General features: G+C 37.1%; 1 protein-coding gene across 1 annotated transcript; it reads right to left on the minus strand.

Moving 5' to 3' along the window:
- Nucleotides 1–1,726: 1,726 nt before the first annotated feature.
- Nucleotides 1,727–10,564, minus strand: LOC121884341 (sarcoplasmic reticulum histidine-rich calcium-binding protein). Its single transcript, XM_042393109.1, has 6 exons — nt 9,621–10,564; nt 5,516–5,685; nt 5,114–5,182; nt 2,488–2,539; nt 2,105–2,141; nt 1,727–2,021 (listed from the first exon to the last, which is right to left on the minus strand). Exons 1-6 carry the CDS (start codon nt 10,054–10,056, stop codon nt 1,982–1,984), a joined length of 804 nt encoding a protein of 267 aa, XP_042249043.1. The 5' UTR covers nt 10,057–10,564; the 3' UTR covers nt 1,727–1,981.
- Between the last annotated feature and the right edge of the window lie 716 nt (nt 10,565–11,280).

An 11,280-nucleotide genomic window follows, 5' to 3' on the forward strand; every position in this document is an offset into this window, starting at 1 on the left:
TGGGTTTATCATTTTTTACTGTGTTCTGTACATATATTGCTGTGTCATGCTGTGAAAGAGGCCTCAATGAGCAGGGGTGAACAGGATGGTGGACTCTGATCTGAGATAGGCTACATGGAAGCAAAGTGCTGAACTGTGAGTGTTAGGTTAAAAAGCTTGAGAGCATGTGAGACCATTTTGACAACCAGTCTTATAAGAGGTGTGTCTTGTTGTAACTATAAAATAACAATTGTAACCTAAGTTCGAAGAGAGAGAGAGAGAGAGAGAGAGAGAGAGAGAGAGAGAGAGAGAAAGAGAGAGACCTGCCAGGCTTGAGTTGTTTAACAAGTTTTCTTAACTTAAATGTTTTATACAAGTAGCATAGCTCAGTGCGTAGTGACTGTGCAGTCTATAGAGAGAGAGAGAGAGAGAGAGAGAGAGAGAGAGAGAGAGAGAGAGACGGTAATCTCAGGTTAAATCTTACAATGGTTGTTGCTCTTTTAATATTTCTAAATATTTGTAAGCACATGAAGTATTTTTCCACCATTTCAATAAGGTTATTTATCATTGTACCAAATAATAGCAATATAGGTAACACCTTACAATATAGTACACAAACTATATCCTGTTCCTTGTGGACTAAGGGACGAGTGAGGAACAAATCATGACAAACTGATAATTGATGAATCACTAACAAGCAGTTCCTGAGCAACTCTGAATGTAGGACTGTATATTAGGTAACGATGAGTAAGAGAGCAGACTGGAAGATATTAGTGTATCATTAGGTAATGATTAGTTGATAGTCACATATCTGTAAATTGATCATAATGACCACTTTCTTCATGAGTCATTCCTAATCAATCAGCTGCTGATCTGCACAAAACTAGTAACTACTTATTCATTACTAGTTACTTAAACATAAGTTACTCATTTTGTACCCCTCAAGTAATGCATCATACTATGTAGTTACAAAGTAACCCCTCATTACTTCAAGAATATTACTATTATAGTACTATTTACTTACTATTACTTACCCTTTTTGTTCTCCTCAAGTAAAGTGGCACATCATACTTCACGATTACCCGTCTTTTTTATTAAGCTTTATTCATTCACTGAGAGCCCAACTCTCTCTGCAGGAACGCCCTGACCACACCTCATATCAGATCACATCATATCAGTGACACACATTCACACTGCTGCTCAGTACTTGCTAAAGGACACATCACGGGTCACAAGCACTACTTTTTCACTTTCCCCACCCAGATTAATCCTGCTGGTCCGGGAATTGAACTGGACAAACAAGAGTGAGTAATGGTGAGGTAATCATGAAATAATGAGTAACAAACAGGGAATTTTGAACTAAAAAGACTTTAACTTTTGAAAATAACCACTTAAACTGTTAAACTTGGTCTGCTGAAGCCTCACATTAGCCTCAGCTAAACATTAGAATGCATTTTTGCACAGAACAGGGTCTGTAGATTTTGTTCTCCATCACTTACATTGGAATCGCATTAGGAAGGGACCTCTTCATGGCCAGTATAGACAGGTGCAACAACTACAGAGACCAATAACTCTTTCAGTGTATAGATGGACATGGCAATATGGTTTTAATGCAGACTTGAAAAAATGTGAACCTATCCTTTACAGTCAAAGTCAAGTTGCAAGTCTTTTAGCTTAACTTTGACACTGAACAGAGAACCTCATATTTTTAGTGTAGTGAGCATTTCATAACCAATAAATCAATCAGTGAAAATGTCCCCTCTTTTTATTTAACATCCCGTTGTGTTTGAGTAGCACAAATATGATTTCAAATACATCATTTTCCTTAAAATTACGACTTAGGTTTGTTGTTTAACAACAGTACACAGACATATCAAGTTATTCTTTTAACAATTTCTATTCAGTCATCATGTTCTCAAGGAAAAAGACAAAAATAACAATGAAAATCAGATGTGAAGATGAAACATTAGTTTGGCCACATGGTGGCAACATTTGGTTGGGTTCAGTTTTCTTCATCATCTTCAAAGATATCAGCTACAGTCCTGTGGATGGAGATACAAACAGGGGTTACAGACTGTGGTTCATAAACTGGATGGGGTTACAGTTAAGTGGAAATAAGACCTACTTGTAGATTGATCCAGTCACTTCATCAAGAAAACCTCCTGAAGAAAAGAGACACAGTAAAGTCTATGTTAACAAACAGTGTCGCCTTGCAGTTTTGTAATATAACACTCCACTGTAGAAATCTAAGCATAATTATTTGATTGAGGGGATCAAGTATTACTTCCTCTAAGATTGTTGTTCATTTATAAACACAACAAAGCAAGATTTAGTCCACTCTGCTGCTGGATTAGAGAAAAAATTCTCCACTTAGGAGTCACCAGTTGAAAGCTTCTCTTTGTATAACAGGAGTGACCAGTTAAAATGAGCAGCAAGGAAACTTTCCTTTTCTGACAGAATATTGTGAGATTTTGTTTTTCTCACTGTAGCAGCTCAGCATTGACTCACCAGGCTGGCAAAGAGTTTGGCAAGCAGGACACACATGGCAGTAACCGCACATCTGTGAACAAGACAGAAACAAGGCCAGTAATGAATACAGACAAGAGCGATGAATGTAAACAGTGTCATTGTATCACAAGAAGCCTCATCCACAACTGTCTGTTTCCAACCTGCTGAAACTACACTGCCAAATAAAACAAATCACTTTTTTAAAAAAATAAAAAGCCATTTTTTGACATAACTATGACTTAGGATCTCACTATTTTTATTTAGTGAGTTTTTCCCTTAGTATCTCTCAATCTTAACCTACTCTTTGTCTTATTATTATTATCACATATATATTTTTGCTGGCTGTCATGAGCTTCAACATGAATGAAAATATGTGTATATGAATATGTAAATTTGAATGATTAAGAAAGGATAATGTGCACCATAGGCAGCCAAAATGGCCTTGAAAGAGAACTGTTTAAATATTTAGGATATCTGTATCTAAATGGAACCAGCTATTGGGTGATATTTGGAAACAGCAACAAGTCTAGGCTGCTTTGTGTATAAGTTTGGTTGAAGATGAATGTGTCTGGACAGAGTTCCTCACCCTGTGCTGATTAAGACTTGTAAACTGGCTTAAATTTTACATTTAAATTGTGTGTAGTTTGTAAGGCATCAAGCCAAATGATGACTCACAGCATTGAAAGTCTAGTGACTGCTTAGACATCACAGTAAACAGACAATTTTCATGGCTCTTGCAATACTCAGGTCCACATAGTGGATAGCGTGAACAGTGTCCTTTTTTGAGGAAAGGTCGCAGGGGTCACCCAAAGTATTTACTTTCCACCTCTTATGCTCATGAATATTCACAGAAAATATCATGTAAAACAGACATTAGATTTGGAGATACCTTATCATGGCACAAGGTGTTGGTGAAGGGGAATTTTTGACCTGACAGTGATACTAGAGGAAAAGTCAGGGGTCATCAAAGTTAATTTACCTCTTCAACTGGGGCTAAAAATATCCAAGTAGCAAATTTTATGGTCAGTAGTTGTCAAGATATCTTGCTCTGAACCAGTGTTGGACAGACTGACTGATGGCCAAAATGACCTAATGATCATAATCATCCATAGGCATGACACAGTTTGACTTGGATGTTGGATGATTTAGGTCTTTAAATCAGACGAAAAGTGAAAGCTGCTATACGGTTATACTTTGCTTTTGTGATTTTGAACCCACTTTTTTTTAGTTTCGTGTAATTTTGGTGGTGGTGTTACTGGCTTATTCTGCATTATAATATGTATTTGTGTGGTTTTTCAAGCATGGCTTTCAAACCAAGTTGTTTAGGTTAGCATTCCTGGGCTTTAAGGAGTCAAACGTCAAAAGGCCTCAAGCTGTTTATTTTTCAACAAGTCTACAGCCACGCTCATGGTTCTGGGAGTTTATACTACTGTTAACACACTCATCTGTAGCAGGAAATGTTTACCATGGTCACCATCTCAGTTTATCCTGCTAACATTTGCTAATTAGCAGGAAACACAGTATAACAAAGTCAAATTAGTTTAGCAGGTATTAATATTTATTAATTTATATATATTATTGTATACATTTTGACCTGAGATGGAGCTAGATGAAAAGTAAGATGATCACCAAAGTCATTACAACTTATTGTGAAGGGGAACATGAATGTCTGCACCAAATTTCATTGTAATCCATCCCATATTTGTTTAAATATTTCACTCAGAACCAAAAATGTCAACCTGCTGGTGGCATGATGGGAAAAGTCAGAGTGTCACACAAGTCTGATCAAAAAGTTGGTCAGGGGAAGAGAGGGAATTATGCCCTGATTATGGTCCAATAGACAAATGTCAAGAGGTCATCTATGAGACATTAAGAATCATCCTCTGGAGACCATGAATATAATGCTCATATAAAAGGGATTCTGATATCTGTATGGTGGTTTTGATATCTTGCCACACAGGTCAAACCAAAGTTTTACTTTACCTTTTAGTAATGATAGCCATCAAAATAATATTAATTTAAAAATATATACTGTATATTAGCCATTAGTCATTTTGATGTGATTATGGTTTATACATACACTCACGGAGCACTTTATTAGAAACATGCGCAATCCCTCCTTATGTATGTTAATGAGGTGGACAAAATGTAAGGAATACTTCTCAATATAATGCACTCCAGTGCACCACCACTACCCACTATGACCTCAATAATAACATAAAGTAGAATTATCACCTTTCTGAAAATGTCAATAAAAACTGAAAATGTATAAGCTTTGTAAAAGTAGAATTTATGGCAGAGCTGTTGTACTGGATTGCATTAGACTGCACATGTGTTCCTAATAAAGTGCTTGGTGAGTGTATTTAATTAATATATTCTTTGATATACTGTAGATTAATTTTATTCCTTTTGGACAAAAACAGCAATCATCAAATTAGCCTCATATATAGAATCACATTAATAACAGCATTTGTGATCTATATGAAGTGTGCCACAGGCAGAAGCACATCACTTTAATATGTACATGTATCAAAAAACATAGCTGATTAAGATTTTCCTTTACTTTGGGTTTACATGGGAGAATGTACTGGCCAAGTCGAATGTGATGTAATGCGTATTTTCTCACCTTGCATTCATCACAGTGTTCAGACTTGTCTCCCTCTTCACAAGGACATTTATCACAGCTGTCACAGTGCTGAAAGGAGAGGGCAGCATCAGAAAGGGTTATACATAACAGAACCTACACAGCCTTAGAGAGGACATATGTAAAGTGCAGGATTGTGTATATGTAATACCTCCACTTCAATATGTAATGAAAGAAATCTTAGCACAGTTGGTTCCCATTGCTAAAAATTGTGATGTTTGTTTTACTGACAGAATTTTGTGAAGGTCTCTAGTTTCCTGACTGCAGCCACTTGACCTGTGATGACTATATGCAGTTTCTTTAATATAATTTTGAGGAAATTTACGATTTATGTCTCCAACACTGATGATATGACATTTGTGCATGTTTCTTAATCAGACATACCTCACAGAAGTCACAATATGAGCACAGAGAGCCCTTGTGATAACCTTCATGATCGTCATGTTCGTCGTCATGTTCCTCGTCATCGTCGTCATCATCGTCATCATCGTCATCATCGTCTTCATCGTCTTCGTCATCATCGTCTTCGTCATCATCGTCGTCGCCATCATCATCTGCACATAATATTGATAATAAATATATAACTTTTAAAATAAAATACTTCAACAGACACTTCAACAACGATAAATCAAAATATATGCTCAATCATTGATAATGTGAACATAAAGTGAAATAAAGCCTGTCAGTTAGATGTTACAGTCATTTTGGAGTAACTTAAAATCTAGACTACATTTATGAAAGATAAATGAAGTCTATACAAAGCCAGAATATAAAAGATATTGACATGACATGTCTCTTTACTTGGGCTCCACTGTGATTTCTGAGACTCAAATCAAAAATCAGCAATAAACCTTTTTGTGATTCAGTATATTTACTAATTTTTTTGCAAATTGTATTTTCACCTACAACATCACAGAGAAATGGCTGAAAGTTTAAGTAATAATAATCTTTGCTAGGATAATGATGGAAATACCTACAGTTAAGTCTATATTTAAAAGAAGAGTTGTTAGATTTACAACTTCTCATGGAAAAAAATCCTTGAAATTGAAAAATTTAGTAGAAATGCCTGAATTATACAATTAAAGTCATACACCTGAAAAAAAATCCAAATTCTTACAATAAAGTCATAATTCTGAGATTAATCTCAAAATCATAATTCTTTTCTCATTTTCCTCAGAATTCTGACAATAAACTTACATCTTGACTATAGGCCCATTTCTCTCCTCTAAGGTGTGAATTATAAACTGAAAGTGTATGGTTATGTATACTGAGTAGCCAAAAAATAGAACATTGTACATACAATTAGTCCTCTAACAAATACATTTGTGAAACTTTGTTGTTGACAAAGTCAGAGGTGTTACCACAGACACTGTAGATTGTGGTCTAGATGTAGAGAAACGACTCCACCACAATGTACAACCAGAGAGGAGTCATTAAATAGAACTGGGCCAACACACAAAAACTAGGTGCTGCATTTGACTTGATGTGGTCATTTGGAATACATTTTCAGTTTAAGTTCATGTTCAACTTAAACCAAACTCATTGAGACCAGCAGTGGTGACAGACATATTCAGATCCCTTACTTTAGTGATAGGAGAAATAGCACAATGTAGATATACTGACTTACAAGGAAAAGTCCTGAATTAAAAAAATCAAAATTCAAATGTATGGAAGTATTAAAAGTATAAAAGTACTCATTATGCAGCAGATTGGTGTCTGTTGATGTTATGTTATTGTATATTATTAATTATAATTATTACTAATGCATTAACCTGTAAGTAGCATTTTAATGTTACAAGTGGTGAGAACATTTTAACTATTTTATATTCTGCTGGGTAGTTAAATATATATCACTGTATCACTTTTTATAAAAGCTGACACTATGGTATGTCAAAATTGAATTTGTAAGGTAATAAGTGAACACAGAAGGGGCGACTGTGACTGGGGCGGTAGAGTAGGTCGTCCACCAGACCACCAATCAGAAGGTTGGTGGTCCGATCCCCAGCATGTTGAAGTGTCCTTGGGAAAGATACTGAACCCCAAATTTGTGTGAGTGATAATTAGAAACAATGTAAAGTACTTTGGATAAAAAACACTATATCGCTCCTGATGAGCAGGTTGGCACCTTGCATGGCAGCCTCTGCCATCAGTGTATAAATGTGTGTGTGAATGGAAGAATGTTGGCAAGTGTTGTAAAGTACTTTCAGTGGTCAGTAGACTAGAAAAGTGCTACATAAATGCAGTCCATTTACTGCTGTCAGATAAATGGAGTCTAGTGTAGCAAAAGATTGAAGTATTTGCAAATGTACAGCATTTTAGTAAAAGTACCTATATTCCACCACTGGTCACCAGTTTACAATACATATATGTTGCAAAGTACACAATTTGAATGTTATTACGTTTGTATTCACCAGTAACAATTGGAAGTATTGTTTGATCATATCAATTTTCGGTTTCTATTACTTTAACAGGCTGACTTAAAGGTGTTGGGAATGTGTTTTTCATTTTTTAAATCACCAAACCAAACCAATGCCCCCCCTCCCTTCCCCTACTGTAATCTTCAGACAAGCATTTATAAAACACACTTCATATAGAACATGCTGTGGGCAGAACAGGTACTCACACGTTTCAAATGTCTGACACTCTGGTCCTTGTACAGGTATTATGACCAAACATATTTGATAAAAGTAATGGCGCTCTCTGTGCATTCTAACAGTTCTAATACAAATTGTCTGCCTTTGGTAACAGATTTGCAGTTATGCCGTTTATGATCATTTGATTTATTTAATGAATGAAAGTAAGAGTAAAGACATATGGACAGTGGTGATTGTCAAATTTGCTACACATGTTCACAGTCATTACAAAATCACATTTCTGTCAAACAAGAAGAAAAAAAAGCAATAACCAACCAAAGAACAACCATTTCATCTCTTAACAATTTGATATTTGACAGAGCTGAAACTCATTTACTTCTTCTATAGAAAGAGATGTTTCTCTCTTTTCCCAAACACTCTCTTCCTGAAAAATGCACAGCAAATCCACTGTTGTAACATTTCATAACAAATGAGGAATTATACATCTGTTCAGCTTGGTTTAAAAAATGACTCAAATATTTGTTTTTAATTATCAGAGTGCCAAATAAGCATCGAAAAGTAAGGAAAATTGCATACAATTCTAAACAAATATTCATCATTAAAGTAAGCTATTGAAATGTGCATCAAAAGTTATTATTTTATCTAATGGTTTGGAACATCCCCATTTTAGGAAATAAAAAGAGGTGTGATTATTACACTGTTCAGATACATTGAAAATGATTCTATTATCTTATTTGTGTTCAGCAATTGTACAAGTGCACACATCAGACTTTTCTGTTCATGACATGCTTCTTCAACAGACAGTGGCAATGCTCCACAGAGAAAGAAAGAGATTGAGAGATATTGAGAAAGAGAGAAACTTTACATCTGTTGGTACTCTAAGCTTTTAAATGAATTAATTTTGGTAGTGGCCCTCCTGCACCTCCCCTCACGCTTTAATTTCCCTCTGTCTGTTTATCTAGAACTCTGATATCACTGTCTCTCTTTCTTTCTCTGTAGGTTCACATAAAGACACAAATGCAGGTCAGTCTGATCCAAAACAAATGAGAAAGGAAGTAGTAGTAGGAAAATCATTCTTTCAAATGAAACACAAATCAAAAGATCTCAGACTAATGACCCCAATGACTGACTTCCAAGTCAGGCTTGGTTTGTGTGAAATAGTTTTTTTGTTCTTTCTCTCTCTCAAATCAATGCTTCTGCAGTCCCCAAGTTCATATCTAGTGTACTGTGCGAAGGACTTCGGACAGTTGGACTTCAGATGGGCCAGTTCAATTTTCTCAGAGTGCTCATAACTCTAGTTAAGCAGGGAAAAGAACACAGTGTCAGAGACAGCAAAGGAAATGGACAGCTGGAAAGGGGTGGAGGAGGGACTTTGATTACCTGAGTTCTGGGACATTAAAGTAAGAACTGACAAAGAGATGATGAGGTTGCAAGAATATTAACGAGAGGGGAGTGGCTAATGTTTGGCTTAGCTCCTCCCCTTTCGCACACTGCCCTGTAATGTGCATGCACACTTTTGTAACTAATACGCATCGCAAATTGTCAAAGCATCAGCCATCACTGACACTTTAAATACAACAGTAACATCGCTGCATCAGAACTGTGATCTACTTTGTTTCCTGAGCTGTGTTTTGGCAATTTGAACAGCCAATCGCAACCCAACCTGGAACAAACAGCATAATGTCATTCAAATTCAAAGGTCAGGGACCTCTGATGCTTAGACAGTACATAGCCTGCAGTATGCATCAGGTACATATGTCTGCATATATGATAGTACAGAAAGACACAAATTGAACATATACACCTAAGAACATATAAAAAACATGCATATAAACAATTACCACTAAAAACTAGGAGTAGTAAACAAAAACTACTGCATATTTAAAGTGACTGACCTTCATGATCATCATCATCATCATCGTCGTCGTCGTCGTCGTCATCATCATCATCGTCATCATCATCGTCGTCGTCGTCGTCATCATCATCGTCATCGTCGTCGTCGTCATCATCATCGTCGTCATCATCGTCGTCGTCATCATCATCGTCATCATCATCATCGTCGTCGTCATCATCATCGTCGTCATCATCATCATCGTCGTCATCATCATCATCATCATCGTCGTCGTCATCATCATCATCATCATCATCGTGATCATCATCATCGTCGTCGTCGTCGTCATGATCATCATCGTCGTCGTCATCATCAGCCACCAGGCCTTGCTCGGAGCGGAATGGCAGATCCTGTGCCTTGGCAGTGGGAGCCAGTGGGGTGTGGAAGGAGCATAGCAGCGCCAGCAGCAGCGCAAGAATAAAACTTCTCAACGATGCCATGTTTACAGCCAAGACTGGGCCAACTAGTGAGGAATTACCCTGCAATCACTGCAGGAGTCCAGCACTGCAGGTCTTAGCCTATTTGTCCCCCTTCACAAATTCAAACCCACTTGTACGTACACACACTCAGACTGCTACAGTAGGGAATGCACCAATTATAATGGCCTCCAATAGACAAGGTCCAGTGTAGAGAAGATATTCCAAGATGAGATCCAGACACTTGTTCCAAACTCCTGGCAAAAATGATCCTTGGAAAAGCAGGTGTCCTCGCTTTGAATCTGGGACCACAACAAGACAGGTGTCTCTTAGTCCAGCACTTGAATGATCAGTTGGCTGCAATAAACAGCTGAGAGGAGAGCAGTCAGTAACTGGTCAACAGAGACACAAACAGGACTAATGTGAGAGCGACAGAAAAAGAGTGAGACCAACCTATGGGGTAAGCTGATAAGAAGGGGGGCAGTCAGGTTGACTGACAGGGGCAAATGCTGCTGGGAAGGCCTGCACTATCCATAAGTAAGTTGCTCAGAGAAGAGGGGAGTGATTGGAGAGGGGTATAAGGAAGGAGTGGAGCATGCTAGCTTTTCCATCATCATCAAATATTTAAGTTTAACTTTAGAACAAATGTTCAAGCTTAACTTCGGAGAGTACCACAGCAGAGGTAGGCCCAGGCAATGATGACCATATATTGTAAGAGAGAGGGGGAGGATGATTGTACTAGCCAGACCTTCCTACTATACTCTGGATGTTGTATCATGGATCCAACATTTCCCTTAGACCAACCCTGCAAAGCAGGATGATGTATCTTGAAAATGAATGGTTGAATTTCTAGAATTTTTCCTTGTATATTCATGGTTGTCAGAGGATAAATCCCAATACTTTTGGTGACCTCCTGAATTCTAGCACCATCTCAACGAATCCATTCCCCTTTGGAAGCATTGTTCTGCCATCTTCAGGTCAAAATTTACACACAAGATATCCAACTCTTTATCTTTATCTTTTATTCTGCAAAACCTTGGATTATGTTCAATAACAAAGGTTTTAAAGGTTCGATGCCAAGGTTTTTAAATGTTTTATTCCAAAATGTGCATGAAAGGCAAATACAGTATTCTTAAGGTTAGGGAAAGATCATGAAAGATCATGGTCAAAAACTGTGATTAAGGTGTAGTTAATGCTAGACAACTGAAACACTAAGAACAAAACACAAAGTATCCCTCTATGCAGATG

Source organism: Thunnus maccoyii, chromosome 18, assembly GCF_910596095.1.
Source record: "Thunnus maccoyii chromosome 18, fThuMac1.1, whole genome shotgun sequence".
Lineage (NCBI taxonomy): Eukaryota > Metazoa > Chordata > Actinopteri > Scombriformes > Scombridae > Thunnus > Thunnus maccoyii.

Excerpts from the sequence above, each read along its gene's own strand:
- LOC121884341 (XM_042393109.1), bottom strand. The coding sequence starts at position 10,056 with ATGGCATCGTTGAGAAGTTTTATTCTTGCGCTGCTGCTGGCGCTGCTA. Across the intron at positions 2,142-2,487 it reads CCAAACTCTTTGCCAGCCTG|GAGGTTTTCTTGATGAAGTG; the intron begins GTGAGTCAATGC and ends TCTTTTCTTCAG. Across the intron at positions 2,022-2,104 it reads GTGACTGGATCAATCTACAA|GACTGTAGCTGATATCTTTG; the intron begins GTAGGTCTTATT and ends CTCCATCCACAG.